Source organism: Crocuta crocuta, unplaced genomic scaffold (genome assembly GCF_008692635.1).
Source record: "Crocuta crocuta isolate KB4526 unplaced genomic scaffold, BGI_CrCroc_1.0 scaffold24, whole genome shotgun sequence".
Lineage (NCBI taxonomy): Eukaryota > Metazoa > Chordata > Mammalia > Carnivora > Hyaenidae > Crocuta > Crocuta crocuta.
The window spans coordinates 5,369,396-5,386,845 of record NW_027530974.1 but is presented as its reverse complement, the minus strand read 5'-3'; the positions used below and the strand labels follow the sequence as shown (position 1 = coordinate 5,386,845).

Genomic DNA, 17,450 nt, shown 5'->3' with positions numbered 1-17,450 from the left:
GAAAAAAAAAAAAAAAAAAAAAAAAAAAAGTCCCCATTTGAAATAAAGTCAAATCACTTGCCAGAATGAGTTCTTAAATGATGATTTTAAATAAACTCATGGCCTTCTTTTGTTTACTCACTAAATTCAGGTCCCAGAGCCAGCTTGCTTGGATTTGAGCCATGGCTCCCACACCAGCTTTGTGACTTGGCACAAGTTGCTGGAGCTCTCTGTGCGTTAGCGTATTAATAGTACTAAGGTTGTACACATAAGGTTGGAGTGGGAAGTATTGATTTACTAGATGTGAAGCTCCTAGCACAACACCTGGCATGGAATGCTTACTGATATGGGCTCCTTCTGTCCACACGCGTGCTGTACTGAGCAGTCCCAGGTAGCAGGTGCATTTGAAGTCCTGGTCTTAGAGACTAAGATGTTCCTATCCCAACCTCAAAAAGCTCATAGTCTATTGGAGATGATAAGTGGGAATAAATGATTGTGGGCCAATATGGCAAGTGCTACAATAGAGGTATGCACCCCACACTTTGGAGAACAGAAATGAAGATGATGAAGGAGGGCTGAGCTGAGACCTGTTACCTACTCACCACAGCAAACCCACTGGGCTTCAGCGAACCCACACTCCTTTTAATCCCCCATTTTCTTCTCCTGCACAAACTTCCTCTGTCTGCACCCTTTAGTGCAGGAGGAGGACCTCAGTTTCTTCTAGATCCTTTGTTTAGAAAGCATAATTAGATTATTTCACCCTGGCTTCCTTGAATGAGGAAATAAATAAGCAGATGCTTCTGGAGTATGGGGCTAGGTGTGTGCTCCCCCTTGGCCACAGGGACTGGGAAGGAGGAATAGAAAGGTTCTGGGGAGCACACTCACAGATTAGACCCAAGTTTTCATTAAATAAACAGAGGCATCTCAGGGCCTTGGTGAGGATGTCGGGTGAGGACAAGGCACAGAGGTAGGTGAGGACAGGATGGAGTATAGTTCTCGGGTTCCTTAGGTACATATGGCAGGGGGGTAGGTGACTAGTGAATTGGAAAGGTAAGGGGGGGATGATGTAATGGTTTTAGTCCAGCTACCAAATAGCCCCATCAGTCAATGACTCAAGTAGGCAAGACCACAGTAAAACAATGACATTTAGAAAGCTTCATTTTTTTCCCTTTTTCTCAGAGTCCAATGCTCTATTGAGGAGACTGTTACTAAAAAGATTACTGAGCAGAAACCTGGAGATATTTTAAATCTCAGTGGATTTGGTGAAGCTCTTGGCTCTTTCTGCTGCCAGCCCTTTTTTGATAAGGTACCACCACTAACAGCACCACTTTTCTGTTTGTAAAGTGCCTCAGAAGCATGTTCCATTTGATTTTCATGTTCACTGTATATGGTAGGTCCTGTGAAGTGGGCTTTAGGGTTATTTTCATATAACACATGCTGATAAGCAAGGTTAAGATGGTCCAAAAGTGAGGGGTGGGACCAGGGCTCCAGCCTCAACTGGAAGCCATTGTTTATCCCTCTCTGGAACCCACGCAAGCAGTTGGCAAGACAGACGACTTACCTCCTTTCCTTCTTCCACAGAAAGAAAATTTGGGTAGGTCCTCTTCACAGATGGGATAGGAGAAATTCAAAATGGACGATCCTTTAGTGAAGAGAGCTATGTCAAGAAACAGCTCTTTGATGTCCTCTCCTTGAAGGGAAGAGAAGATCAGTTTTACTGTTAGTGTGGGTTTCGGTGTGTATCAAAGCATTCAACATTTATAGAAGCATGAGCAGAAGGGCCTTTATTTCCAGAAGTCTGCCCTGTTCTGGGAAGTTTTCTGCCCTTCTTCTATTTTTCCTTCCTTCCTAACTTCTCTTTTCTTTCCTTCTTCCTTCCTTCCTTCCTTTTTCTCTCTTCCTTCCTTCCTGACTTCCTGCCTTCTTGTCTTCCTCTCTTCCTTCTTTTTGTTCTTTCTCTCTCTCTTCCTTTATTATAAAATCGCACTGAGGCAATGTTACAGGGGATAATGGTAGAAGCTCTTGGTATGAACTGTGGCCCTTTTATGAACATTCTCTGTTTAGAAGAAAGTAGTCCCTCTGCTGTGCTCCCCCACTCTGATGCTCTGGCTTCTACAACTTCTCAGCTGTGCCTTCCTCCACAGTTGCTAGGTAGATACTGTATCACAGTTATACAGGAAGTTTTAGGGTTCTCTTCAGTGCTGGCTTCCTATTCTCTGTGCCTTTTCCTCAATTTCTCCCTTTTATGTTCCACGTACTCCTCATTCCATTTCTCCTTTACTCAGCTGCTGCTATAGAATCCAGATATTGTGCAAGATTCCAGAAATATGAAGATGGATGAGGGTTCTTGGTCCCCAGCAATGTTCCCTCCAGTTCTCTGGAATAATTCCACATGTTAAGTTTGCTAAATCCTTCTTTTCTGGTTTTGATAAAACCACTTTAGAAAGGAGATACTCTAGTAGCTATAGCCATATAATGACTAACTGTAAAGTTATGGCCAAATAAAAATAATCAGACAGCCATCTAGCTCATTGATTGGTGTGGAGGGAGAAGGTAATTGTCTTTGTCAAAGGTGTAAGGAATCACATTAACTATTTGGGAAATAAAATAAAGCAAATTATAAAATTTGCTGCTATGCTGCTACAGATTGACTTGTTTGTTGCTGGGATAACAAAGCAAAAGCTCTCTCCTGCATAGACATCAATATTAGGCTTGACATGTTATCTTTCGTTGCTGCTGGATATACCGATTCCAGGTGCTTATATCATCCAAATGAATGCTTAGAGTAGCTTTTCAGTACAAAAGCACAACATTCAGTGAGAGTTCTGCTGTGTCTGGATATCACTCAGAAAGAGAAGTGAAAATAGAGATGGAAATTGAGTTAATCCCACAGAATGGTGGGCAACAGTGGCTTAGCTGGCTGCTATAGTTACTGTAAGAAATAGGCGTGTGTGGAGCAGGAAGAGATTGTGCAATGTTTCACTTCATGTCAATAATCTTTACTTACTCAGAATGAATCCAAGTTTAATGTTGAGGTTTGACTTTAAGTGTTTAGAACACTGGTCAACAGAAAAGCCAAAATCTTGTAGTGGATCTGCCAAGAAAAACACAACAGATTAGGTGCGAGTACATTGTATACGCTGCAAACTCACATTAAAAATTCACACCAATGATATTATTTTTTCCCTAAATGAATCACTAAAATGTATTCAAAAACACATTGCCCAGCACTTTTTGCTTCTTGCATAATTTCACAATGTCTTCAATAATCCCTCCAAGTCTCTCTAAAACCAATGTTGGTCAACACCATGTTCACCAATGGAAGGCTCTCAATCTGAAATGAGCACATTATCTTGATGGATGGGTGACAACCCAACTTAAAATTTTTATCATTACTTGAATTCTTTTAGTTCCTTAACCTTTGGGCTTAAAATTGCTTATTGGTTATTCCAAACATTTCACAAAGCATTATTATGATTAAAAAAGTGGGGAACCTATACAAATTTTCAAATTTAGGACCTGCCTTTATAAGGTCATACCATTCCATCTCATTCAATGTAATATTTTTTCCCAAATATTCCATTTTATGCAAGGTATATCTTTTACATTTATCTTCTGCTCATTAAGAAATCTCCAGCAGCTTATCTATGCCTCAGAATAAAGTCAGGATATGTTCTACTGGCCCCACCTTCCATATTCCACATCATTATTCCAAACTCCATGTTTTTGAGATCAGATAATCACCCAGAAAATTCCTGCCAAGTTACCTGACTATGGCTTTCTCTAACATGAATGGTCTTACCTTTTGGCTGTTGTCTAAATACTGAGGTCTTACTCACTCCCATCTTTTTTGTGAGTGTTTCCCTGACCATCCCCCAAATATTTTTTGGCTTCTCCAAATTCTTAGAACAGCTGTCTTAAATATTCCTTCAAAGCATACCAACATATATTACTTTGTAATCTGCTCTTGGACTCATCTTACAACACTCAATCTAAACATGGAAGCTCCTGGAAGAAAGGAGCTGGGTTTTTGTTTTTGTTTGGTTTCTGTGTCCTTTCCTTTTGTTTCTCACTGGGCCTGAAAGAGAACTAATTTTAACTGAGGGTCTAAGTTGTAATGGTCACCAAGTTGTGCACTTTATAAGAGTTTTCTGATTCATCCCAGACTCCCTAGTGTCTAGCGCAGAGCCCCACAGTTGAACACATGGAAAGCACCCCATACATGTAGGCACCAGTGGATGAATGGGCCATGAGTTAAGCTGTTCTCCCTCAGCTCCAAATCCAGACTTTCAAACTCTACTGTATAAAGCCAGAGCTCTCTGCAATCACCCTTCTCCTTTGCCACCTGCCAGCAAAAGTGCCAGAGGGAGACTGAAGCTGAGTGAGGGAAAAAATATGCTCCCTCTTGCATACTTGCTGGTCCTTGAGAGTGTCACCTGGAGATGGCCTGTCACCCTGGCAGTGACAATAGGTTGTAGTGTCCAGCTCTCTTCTGTACCTTCCCAGAATTAGCTGAGACTCAGCTTCATGAGCTCCTAAGCTTCTGCTACAACAGTTTTCTGCAGAAACTGTCTCCCCTTCCCCAGCAATCTGTGCCTCAGCTCCACAGGGTCCTTCTTTGAAGCTTCCAGGTTCTGATAACTTCAACCTCTGCCCGCTGCTCTCCCATCTCTCCACGTGGTCACTACTTCCTCACTGTTCCAATGAAAATAACTGACATGATCTATATTTTCCCAATGGGAATCAGACTGCTAGAATAAACAACAATCTTGAGAGAGAGAGAGAGCTATGATTTTCCTCATTTCACAGATGGGAAAATAGAGACTCAGAGAGGTTCTGTGAACTTATCCAGGTCCCATAACTGTCAGGTGGGTAGAATCAAGATTCAAGCCCAGACTTAATAACAAACAAAAAATTATAGCATTATAGCCCAGTATTGTGCAGAAGTATTCATGAAATAGAACCTCAAAGATATATGTTAATGATTTAATTTGTAAGATGGCCTGGAATATTTTGTGCACAGGCATATGGCATGTGATAATTCTGTTTCATAACTGGTTTTAATTTCGCTTAGCTATGAGCTCACATTTGTCAATGATGTTATTCCAGACAGTTTTATCATCCACACTGCTGACCTGGAAGATATGTGATTGTCTGTGGTATCTGCTGTGGAAATGATCACTCGGCTATTTTGCCTTGCAAATCTAATGTAAGGTGCACTTCTGTTTGATCATACCCTCTTTGATCTGGCCACTCATTCTCCTGGGGAAAGACCATTTTATCTTGTGTTCATTTTATACCTTACTAAGCATCTTAGTGCGGTCCTGGGGTTCTTTAGGCTTGGGGAATGGGAAAGGAGACATGGAGACAATTGTCCCTGCTCAGTATTTGTCACTCCATATTGAGAAAGAGAGGTCAATGAACAGACATTTGGGAAAGCGCACTTGCATGTTTATTGATGTTTTAAAGTTTAGATAAAAAGGATAAACAAAGGGCAGGTGAAGGAAATAAAACATCCTGATACTGGAAAAATATTGTTAGAAAAAAATCTTTAAAAAATTATATTTCAGGGTGCCTGGGTGGCTCAGTCGGTTAAGCATCCAACTTCAGCTCAGGTCATGATCTCACAGTTCACGGGTTTGAGCCCCACGTTGGATTCTGTGCTGACAGCTCAGAGTCTGGAGCCTGCTTCAGATTCTGTGTCTCCCTCTCTCTCTGACCCTCCCCTGATCACGCTGTCTCTCTCTCTCCTTCTATCTCAGAAGTATATAAAACATTAAATTTTTTTTAAGTTGAATTACATTTTTAAAAATTTTATTTCTTGGTGGGGGGAGGGGCAGAGAGAGAGGGAGGGAGAGAAACCCAAGCAGGCTCAGCATTGTCAACGCAGAGCCTGATGCAGGGCTCAAACTCACGAACTGTGAGATCATGACCTGAACCAAAACCGAGAATTGAAAGCTTAACCAACTGAGCCAGCCAGGCACCCTTGTTCTAAGCTTTATACTTCCTTCTGGTTCCAGTTTCTCAGAGGCCCTAGAGGCCAGGGCCATGGGGATCCATCCCATGAACTGTGAGATCATGACCTGAGCTGAAATCAAGAGTAGAACAGCTTCACCTACTTAGCTACCCAGGTGTGTCCAGGAGAATAATCTTAATAGGGAACAAAATCACAAAGCAGTAGGTTGCTTCTCTCTGAGGAAGTGTACATAAAAACATGAAGACAGATTGCTTCAGGGGCACCTGCATGGCTCAGTTGGTTAAGCTTTCAACTCTTGATTTTGGCTTAGGTCATGTTCTCATGGTTTATGAGTTCGAGCCTCACAGCTGGCTACATGCTGATGGCACAGAGACTGCTTGGGATTCTCTTTCATTCTCTCTCTGCCCCTCAGCTCTCTCTATTTCAAAATAAATAAACTTATAAAAAGACAGATAGCTTCAAAAATACTTAAGGGTTTGGTGATCTTTCTTAGCGGTTATTTTTATTCTATATTTGAGATCGAATTTTATATTTGAGAGTGAACATTCAGTTTGCAGTTGTGTTGGGGAAAGTGACAGGAATTCCTCCTGTCCCCCAGTCTCATCCTCACTGAGGCTAGCCTTCCCTCTATAGATAAGTTTTCACTCAGGCTCTATGTTGCATTGTATTTTCTTTATACCTTTGCCATTTCTCTACTTGATGGTGTAAGGCAGGCTTCCAGCCTCAGGGCCTAGGACAATACTTTAAGATTATGCTAAGTTCCAAGTGATTGTTTGCTTAATTGAATGATAAAGGTTATGTGTAATAAACTTGTAGAGAACTCTAAGGCAGATTTTCTCAACCTGTGTACTACTGACATTTTGGGTCAGATAACCATTTTTTGTGGGAGTTGCCCTGTGCATTGTAGGATGTTTGCTGCATCTTGGCCTTGACCCCCCAGATACCAGCAGCACCCCCTACCCCTAAATCCAATTGTGACAACCAAAGATATCTCCAGACATTGCCAAATGTGCCCTGGAGGACAAACCAGCCTCTGGTAGAGAACCTCTGTTTTCAAGAACTTCTTTCTCAGTTACCAGGCAAGTACCTTGGAATTGCCTACCAAAATAAAACATGGCGGGTTGCATTTTTTAAGTAGTTCTTCTTATGTAATTTGAGAAATGCTGGGGGTGGGCGGGGGGGAGGAGGGAGGGCGGTGAGAGGAGAGACTCCCTTGGACACTCGCCTCAAGTAATTTTTAATACATATAAATTGGATTATCTGAACTTGGATCTTCTGAAAGAATGAGATTGGAAAGTTAATGAGAGTTGGTGTTCCCAGGCTATGAGGGCAGAGATAAATGTTTCCTCTAGACACTTCATTGTAGCACACCAAATGAGCTGAGGAAAAAGCCAAAGCTTCTTTGTGAAATATACAATCTTTTCATTTTAAATATTTTTCCTTTAGCCTCTGTGTTATAACTCCTTTCTGTCTCTTCTGTTGACATCTATGGCTTTTGCTCAAGATGGCGTGGGGGATGGTAGTTGCATGGAGTGAGCCAGGGATGCTCCCAAACTGCTCCTGCTGTCCCTGGCCTCTGGGAAACGTGTCCATATGGAAGTCAGTTTCCTCTAAACGGCTAGGAGCAGATCGTGCTGGGGGTGAGGAAGAGGCTCCCCCTGCATCTGCCTTGCCTATTAGGGGTAGCGGTCCTGGAACTGTTTTACTGCCCATTCATAGAATAAAATAGACTTAGATAAACAGGTGGTGCTAAGTGTGAGAAGGGTATTAGCAAATCTCAGCTCCAGAAAAATTATTGTGCCTTAAGCTCTGTTGGTGGCCTGTGTTCACCCGGTCTGGGTCGGAATTGGACAGTCCAGGAGAAGACAGGCTTGCCTTGGTGGTTTCTAGCCAGTGCCAGACCTCAGCTACAATCAGGATAGAACACCAAACCCAACAGCACAGGCTCTCGAAATACAGTTCTTTACTAGAGGATGGTGGGGATTCAAGCTTGATGGCTGTGCTGCCCTCTGCTGTGTTCCCCACTGCTTTGTTCTCAGGCATGGCTTGCTAAGTCCTGGAGTCCCTGGGCACCACCTGGCAGGCACCCCATAGCCCATATTCCTGGGTGCTTTGAGGGTTACAGGAGGGGCCAAATCTCATACTATGATTTTTTTCATATCTCATAGCTCTGCTTGAGGGTTTTTTTAACTTTATATTTTGAATAATTATATTCTCATAAGTTGCAAAAAGATACAGAGAGGTTTTGGNTTTAAAAAAAAAAGATACAGAGAGGTTTCACTCACCTTCACTCTGTTTTCCCCCATCACAACATGTTACATATAATAGAGTATAGCATCAGAACCAGGACACTGACACCGGTACTATGAACAGAGCTTATTCAGACTGTATTGGTTTTATATACATTTGTGTGTGTGTGTGTGTGTGTGTGTGTGTGCGCGCGCCTGTGAGCGTGTGTATGTACACACATGCACATGCATGCCTTTACATTTTGATTGCTTGGGTTTTACAAACTGTTGCAAAATGGGTGAAGAGCTAGGGCATCTGGGTGGCTCAGTCAGTTGAACGTCAGACTTGGGCTCGGGTCATGATCTCATGGTTTGTGAGTTCAATCCCAACATCAGGCTCTGTGCTGACAGCTCAGAGGCTGGATCCCCCTTCAGATTCTCTCTCTCTCTCTCTCTCTCTTTCTCTCTCTGTTCCTTCCCCTCTAGTGTTCTCTCTCTCTCTCTCTCTCAAAACTGGATGCATAAACATTAAAAAATATGGATGAAGCACTGGCTTTTCTGCTCTCACGACAGTGCCATCCTGAAACAGAGCTGACGGTCCCTCAAACCTCACCTCCACTGGCCTTCCCACATCTCTGCCAAGTCCATCTCTGGGCTCGACCATGTTCTTCCTATTGCATGAAGGTAATCTCTCTCTCTCTTTCTCTCTCTCTCTCTCTCCCTTCTCTTCCTTGTGTAGCTGTGGGTGGGTGTTGGGCTGACAAGTCTCAAATCTGCAAGGCAGTTCAGCAGGCCAGAAACTCAGGTTGAATTTCTATAGTGCAGTATTGCAACTGAATTGCTGCTTCTTCTGGAAACTTTGGAATTTTCTCTTAAGGTTATCAAAGAATTGAATGAGTCTCACCCACATTATTGAGGATAATCAGGGTTAATAAAAGCTTATTGACTATAAATGTTAATCACATCCATAAATACCTTCAAGGCAACATCTTTTATTTTTTAAGTTTGTTTGTTTGTTTGTTTGTTTAGAGAGCCCTTGCACATACATTCAAACAAGGGGGGAGAGGGGTAGAGAGAGAGGGAGAGAGAATCCCAAACAGGCTCCATGCTTAACACAGAGTCTGATGTGGAGCTCATTCTCACAACTGTGAGATCACAGCCTGAACTGATATCAAGAGTCAGATGCTTAACCGACTGAGGCATCCAGGTGCCCTGACCTTCACAGCAATATCTTGACCAAACAGATGGGCACCATGGCCTAGCCAAGGGAATGCATAGAATTCATTACCATGGGGGGCCTTTTGTGTTGTATTGATGGAACCCTCAATAGTCCTTCAAATTGTGCCTTCTCAATCCTTCTTGATCTTACATGGTCCAAAGTAACTTGGGATTCAAATATCCCTGAGTGGCTCCATATGTTTCTGGGGTGGATATATTGAACCCCCGGTGGCAGGCACTATGCGTGGGATATAGAGATTCAAGGAAGCCATCTTAGTTTTCAGGAGTATATGAGCAGGGATGTCCTGGCCCATGGAAGCACAAAGAGTGATCCAGTAACTATGCTTGGGGAGTGACTGATGATTATAGGGGGAGAGGGTGACATGTTATGATCTGTGTTTTCCTCACCTACATCAGTTTCTGTCCCTTCTACTCAAACACTGACTTCTTTGGGAAACATATTATCTCATTCCACCAGCTTCTTTCTTTTTATTCCTATGAATTTATGATCTATGCTAATTATTTAGCATATAACATGGGCTACATTGCTTAGTTACTCAACGCTTTAAATGACAATGTCTTGCCTCCTCAACCATTGTCAGATCTTCAAGGGCAGGACCTTTCTATCATATATTATTATATCATATTCTCTTCCCTTGTATTTTGATTGCTCTTCCCCTTCCCATCATATCTGATATGCACCTCCAATGGCAGGTGCTAACTCAGTGTTTGCTGATAAATTGCTCTTGCTTTTATTTTTTACTTTCTGAAGACATGTTTATCTTTATCTGCAGTGTAAAAATCATTGTGACTAATTCCAATAAATGTCTTGTGAGATGTTTAGACCTCACATAGGGAAACTTTGATTGCCCTCCACCACCACCCCCTTTTTGTTTTTGCCTTCTACACCTTCACAGTCCACCTCAACTACTTCCTCCCCAGGATTCCAACTGGAGTTTCCTCACCTGCCCTTCCTCTGGTTTCTCATGGTACCCTGTGTATATCTTTACCATAGTGAGTGTGGGAATTATTACTAGTTTGCACCCTAGTGGATTGCACTAGGGTATAAGCTGTGAGTGGCCAGGAAGTAGGCTTTGTTTACTCATCATCAGATAACCAGCATCTAGTCTAGTAGGCAGGTCCTAAAATATCAGATGGTTGGATAAATAGAAGGGAAAGAGAGAAAGTTAGATAGTTTGATGAAAACAGAAGGAAAGTTGAGGCTTTATTTCCAGTTTTGGTGGGTGCCAGCAATTGCTGGGGAAGTCTGAGTTGTGAGGCCAGTGATATTAAACCTCTTCTCACACCTGGAAGATTCTCTTGGAAGGTGCTAGTGCATTAACTTTATCATCATCTTAATAAGAACTTTGCTTTGGCACTTAGGATGGAATTTGTGAGTATGGGCAAAAACTTAATCCCAGGCCAAATAGTAAAAGATATCCATTCCTCTGCCATCTTTTAGAATTCTTCTCTGCCCCCCAAAACCCAAACAACAGACCTTGCTTTCGACTTCTTCCTTTCAGTTGCATGATTACCAATTCTGCAAGTTTGTATTCTGTTTATTATACAAGCCTATTTGTGCATGGATTTGGAAGTTTGCATTTTTTGATTGGGGTGTTTTAATTTGTTTGCGTGATTCACAGGACAACTGTGAAGGAACACTGTGGATCCCCAAAAACAGGATGGTGTGTAAGGCTTCATGTGTAAGTGAGATGCCTTTGTTGGAAATTCATTACCATGGCAACATAAAATTAACTTTCTTCTTTTTTGTCCTTGATGCCGTTGTGGGTTCATTCCTTCTACCCCTTCCCTCAGACTCCCTCTCTGCCTTTAAAGACAGAGAGGTCACTTACAGTGCAGCAAATGTATTTTACTGTGTTGCTCTGTTATTTCCTGATCTCTTCTTATTTCTGCCTTTCAAATTTTGTTACTCTAGGACAGCACAGGGTGGTCCCCCAGATGGGCCATTAATTCATATAATAGCAGTCCCATCCCGTTCCAGTCTCTTCAGAGGCATTCCTTGGGAACTGACTCACATAACCAAAGTCAGATATATGATATGGCTTCTCGTTTTATCTTGGATAAGCAGATGGTGTATTCAAACCGTGTTTGACCAGGCCAGTGTACCCAGAACACTACTGTTGATTGAGTAGTGACCAAATTACCAGGGCTCCCCCAGGTCTAGAAGCATCCAAGGAAATTGCCTGTTCTTTTTGGTTATTGAAATTATTATTGAAAAAATTTAACTTTCTGTTGCTAATCCAGAGTCAGTCCATTTGGGATAGAAAACTGGAGAAAAGCTAGAATGTCCTTTTTCCCCCTTTTGATGGAAAATTAGATTTCAGAGCATGAATCTCCACCACATTTTGAGGGTGAGGATTTTCATTTCACCAGCAGGTAAACTTCTCCCCCAGGAAGGAGCCCATAGGTGGTTTCATACTCCTTGGTCTTAGGAATGTCAGAAACTGTGGCAGTGTTTGGTGACACTGGGGCACAGCCAGGATACACCTGTCATATTTCACTTCTGCATTTACTGAAAATCTCTGTTTTCTGACAGGGAACAAGGACTGGGTCATGATGTACAAGTGGTTTACTTGATGGTGTGTGTGGCTTTGAAAATAACTCAGGGACTGTTCTTCAAATGCTGGGCATGCTGAAAAGGAATTCCTTCCTGCTTCTGGCAATCATGAATAGGTATGGTGTAAAGTAAAAAGCTAAGGAGTTTGTCCTTGGTGTCTGGTACTGTGAAATATGAAGCGTAAGTGAGTAGGGGCCAGTAAACTGGCTGAGAGGGAACATCTGACATCAGCCCTGTCTGCTCATTTATAGAACTGGACTTGAACCCAAAGTACCAGGAGGTTCAAGATATATATGAATCATTGACTCTGGACTCTGTCTTGTAGGTAGCCAGGACATCAGGTATTAATATCTACATTTTGTGATGGAGAGGCTGAGATCTAGGGCAGTGAAGTAACAGACTCCAGTCTCCATATTCAGCCTGCTGTGGCTCTGCCCTCACACCACTGTGTGTGGCAGACAAACAGCAAGGGAAGCCAACTGACTCAGAGAAGGAAACAGAGCTCTGGACAGAGGTGGAATGAGTCCAAACACATGCATCAAGACTGCTTCTCTTGTGTCTCAGGTTGATCATGAGGAGGGACAAGGCAAGGGAGACCCAACTCCTCAGTTTTCCAGGCTTGCTGGCTAGACTTGTTTGCAAGGATTGTTTGCTAGGATTGACTAGCTCACTGTTACTCTGCAAAGCTGGGTGGCTGTTTCTCAACTCAAAGGACTCTGGTAAAGCACAGATGAAAAAGGAGGGGCATTAGAAGGTTTTTGTAGGAATTAAGCAATCTAAGGGGTGCCTGGGTAGCTCAGTTGGTTGAATGTCTGACTTCAGCTCAGGTCATGATCTCGCGGTTGGTCGCTTAGAGCCCTGCATCAGGCTCTGTGCTGACAGTGCAGAGCCTGCTTGGGATTCTGTCTCCCTCTTTCTCTCCCCCTCTCCTGCTCTCTCTCTCTCTCTCTCTCTCAAAATAAATATATAAACATTGAAAAAAAGAAAAATACTTCATGTAAACATCTAGGCCAGTGGTAGCCACATAGTAGACATTCAATCATTGGGCAAAAATGGATGGATTCTGTTAGGAGGCCAATGTTGACTATACTTCTTGTGACCGTTCAAATGAAACTAGTTTCTTTTTAAATTTCTCTTTTTCACATTAAGAGCATTCTAGGGTTTAAAATAATTTAGTAAATTTCAATAGATATTTCTGAAACAAAACCTAGATGTCAGCTAGGACCTCTCAGCTGTTGAGATATAAATAGGATCATACTGAACACAGTTAGAAGTTGGGGATGTTCTTTGTCACTTGTTCTTAAACTTGGCTGCACATTAGAGTCACCTGGGGAGCTCTGTAAAATCAATGATGCCTGGGTTTTGCCTTAGATGTTCTGGATACTGTCTAGACATCAATATTCATATATACTCATCAGGTGATTCTATCGTCCAGTATCTTGTAAAAACTACGGACATAAGCCACACCAAGTTGTGTGCTCATTCCCTGAGCTTGGGATGGCTTCCAGATCTATTGTGTTATTATTCCAGGCTGAAAATTTAACCTCTTCATAGATTGCCTAAGCAATCTACTGACAAACCTTTTCACAAATTTTAAAGATTGTATGAAGATGTGCATGTGTATGTGTGTGGGGGGGGAGTTTCACCATATTCCTGTCTTCCCTCCCTCTCTCCCTGTCTACCTCTCTCTAACTTCTTTCTAGATAAACAACAAAATATTTCCCATTGTCTCCATGCTGAGGGTTTGGAAGCACACCAGGTGCCCTGGGGCCTCAGCAGCCACCCCAAGTGACTTGTAAAGGAATTCTTTCAAGAAATGCAGGGCTCTGCTAAGTTAGAATTCTTGGAATGGCTCCTAAGAAAATTTTTTTTTCTATTTTATTTCAGGAACATGGACTCAATGCCAAACACTAACCCAGGCATGGAAAGGTTTGAGATGGGGTCCAGGGACCAAGAAGATAGAGCTAAAAAGGCAGACATTGAGGGCTATTGGAGGAGAGGGAGCATAGGGCGGAGGGCACGTGAGGGGAAGAGGGAAGTGTGGGTTCAGAGAAGCTGGCCATCCAGGACCAGTGGGCTACCTGCGGGGCTCACTCAGACCTCTGTGCTGAGGTGGGAGCAATCACTTGTGGGTAGGGATCGAAGCAATCCCTGAAATTAAAAAATACTAAAGCCTTGGGGTGCCTGGGTGGCTCAGTTGTTTAAGAGTCCAACTCTTGGTTTCTGCTCAGGTCATGATCTCATGGTTCATGGGTTTGAGCCCCAAATCAAGCTCTATGCTGACAGCTCAGAGCCTGCTTAGGATCCTCTCTGTCTCTCTCTCTGCTCTGCCCAAGAGCTCACTTTCTCTCTTTCTCACACAAAATAAATAAATAAACCTAAAAAATACTGAAAGCTTGTGCTAGCAAATAAAAGAAATTCTGGCCTTCGTTAAGTATATAATTCAGAGATTAACAGTGTCTTCTGTGGCCTAATTGGCTTTACTTTCATATACCTCTGTGTCCATAAAGGTGACCAAGGTCCACTACAGTCAGGCTCAGAAGCCTTGGGTGTGAATGTGTCATGTTGTGTGTGTTTGGTGTCTCTCCATGAACGACCATGACCTTGGGGAATAGAATGTCAACTCACCCATCTACTTTTTTTAAAATTTATTTATTTATTTTGAGGGAGAGAGCTAGAGAGGAGAGTGAACACTCATGGGAGGGGCATGAGAGAGACAATCCCAAGTAGTCTGTGCTCTTCCAGTGTAGAGCCCGATGTGGGACTCAAACCCATGAACCGTGAGATCCATGACCCGAGCTGAAGTCAAGAGTCAGACATTTAACTGACTGAGCCACAAAAGTACCTGGGTCCATCTGCTTTTTACTGATTTTTTTTTCTTCTTAAGAGGCTTCCTCTGTTCCTGGACATAATCACAAATACAGGATACCAAGAAAGAACAAGTTTTTCATTTTCAGAAGAGAGGTAAAGTTTAAGCTATAAACTCTGCAGACAATATTTCCATAAGAATTTGAGAATGAAAAAAAAACCAACAACATACAGTCCCTTTACTATTTCTGAATTCCACACTCTGACAACATCTTGTTTGTCTGATTGCACTATGTAATAAGTACCGGATAATTGTTGAATAAAGGAATGTTGATAAATAATCAGACAGGGTTAAGTAAGGGACTGAAGTGATTTTCGAAATGGTCTGTCTGCTCCTTTACCTCCTCAGATGTTTTACTAACACATTTCTGTTTTAATAAGTCTCAATCTTAATTTGTCCTCTCCTAATACAAGTGGACATAAAGATCACTTTCCCCTGTAGCTCCCAGTACTCAGACTGGGGGGATCAATGTTCTTCCAGTGAGATTGTGTTTGGGACACATATGTAAAGTCAGATCAGCCAATGAGAGCCTGCTAGCAATTGGTCTTTTCCTTTTTTTTTTTGTGGATGCCCAGAAAATAGAGTAGGAGATGCTACATCAACAGGGGAGACAAGAAACCTAATACCAGTATATTGATCCAGTCACAAACATGTTTGGAGCTCCTACCATGAGCCGAACACTGAGCAAGATACAAAGATAAGTTAGTTTTAGGCATAACACCTGACTTTTTGGAACACAGAGTATAGGAGAAAGGAAGGGCAAACAGAAAATCTCCACACAGCATAGCTACAAGACACAGCAAAGAACAAGAGAGGTGTGTGTGATCCAGTATGGATGGTCAGAGATGGCCACCAAGTGGAGGTGAAGCCAGCACTCAGACTTGCCAGCTGTAGGGGAGCCAGGGAATATAATCACTGGTCACTTTTGTAGCTCTGACCACAGACAAGTGCTATTTGAAGCACTGGGGGTGTATTAACTTGAATCCTTGCAAAAGCCTTAAGAGAGAAATAGCATTGTTATCTCCATTTCAGAGTCTAGGAAACTGAGACAAGGAGGGCTGATGGAAAGCGTCCAGGGTCACACATCTGGAAGGGGCTACAGTATGAACCCAGAGAGACTGTCTATCTACAGGTACTCTTTTCCAAGAAACTTGGGCAGAAAGAAAAACATATACAACACCTCTGAAGGCCTAAAGAGCATGTAAATTCTGGAAGCTTCACATTTGTCAACAAAGCCTTTTGTGACATCAGGGAAATTCTTTACTTGTGGCATTTCTTGAATGCAGCCAGTTCAGATTCTTCGAAGACTTGAGGTCAGAGGTGAGTGTTGTTTGCAAGAACATATGCAGACTTTAAAGATCCTAGAGTTACCTCTGGAAGGATCCTGTAAAAGCCAGAAGACTTAATTTTCTTTCTTCTATTGTTTAGAAAGGCACTAGAAAGGTAGATTTCTGCTTTCTTCGTATATATTTCCCAAGTAGGTGCCAACCTTAATGAAGCACAATGTTTCTGTTTGTTTGTTTTTTTAAGTTTATTTATTTTGAGAGAGAGAGAGAGCATGAGCAAGGGAGGGTAGAGAGAGAGGGAAAGAGAGAATCCCACGTTGGCTCTGCATTGTCAGCACAGAGCCCAATGCAAGACTTGAACCCACAAACCATGAGATCATGAACTGAGACAAAGTCAAGAGTTAGACACTCAACTAACTGAGCCACTCAGGAGCCCCAGTGAAGCACATGTTTGTGTGGTTTTTGGGGTTAAGAAGACTGTACTGTCATCACTGGCTTGCAACTTTCATGTAGGCTCTGAGTTCTCACCTTTTCTCTGACTTTGCCAAACATCTGCCCATCCTGTGGAATTGAATTACTGTACTGCTGTTGTCCACTTTCACACAAAACCAGTTTCTCCTTTGCAGCCCTTAAATACTCTCCCCTGCACCCACACTCCACAAAAACCAAAGCCCCAACTCTGTCTCACAGTGGCTTTCTAGGCTAACCATTTTAGGGGACTCTTTCTAGAAGTAATAGGGATAGCTACTTCTACCTGTCTCAGAATTTAAGTCAAGGTGACAGCCAGCCATCACTCCACCTACCAGGCGTCTCTTTCCTCGCCTGTAGAAGGAGAAACTTGGCACCACTTAAAGTTTTCTTTTATTTAACTTTTTTAAGTTTATTTATTTATTGAGAGAGTGAGGGCGAGAGAGAGAGCAAGAGAGTGCGAGAGTGAGAGAGAATGCTAGTGTGGGAAGAGGCAGAGAGAGGGAGAGAGAGAGAGAGAGAATGCCAGTGGGGGGAGAGGCAGAGAAAGGGGGAGAGAGAGAATCCCAAGCAGGCTCAGCACTGTCAAAGCAGAACCTGATGCAGGGCTTGAATCCACAAACTGTGAGATCACGACCTGAGCCAAAACCAAGAATTGGATGCTTAACACACTGAGCCACCCAGGTGCCCCTGCTTAAAGCTTTACACTTCCTCCTGGTGTCAGTTTGTCAGGTGCCCTAGAAGCCAGGGCCATGGGGCCTGCACTGTGGGGCTCAGGGCCTGCGTTGTTGACAGAACTGCCAAATTGAGATGCAGGGACTTGGGCTCAAACCTAGAACTGGGCCTT

General features: G+C 42.7%; 1 protein-coding gene across 1 annotated transcript in view; it reads right to left on the bottom strand.

Annotated features, from left to right (window-relative positions):
- Positions 1-17,450, bottom strand: part of LY86 (lymphocyte antigen 86) — a 61,309-nt gene that overhangs the window by 24,772 nt on the left and 19,087 nt on the right. The window contains exons 2-3 of the mRNA XM_077769995.1: positions 2,987-3,073; positions 1,541-1,669 (exon numbers count right to left, since the gene is read on the bottom strand). Coding sequence (XP_077626121.1) covers positions 1,541-1,669; positions 2,987-3,073 — 216 coding nt within the window. The remainder of the gene's footprint in view (positions 1-1,540; positions 1,670-2,986; positions 3,074-17,450) is intronic.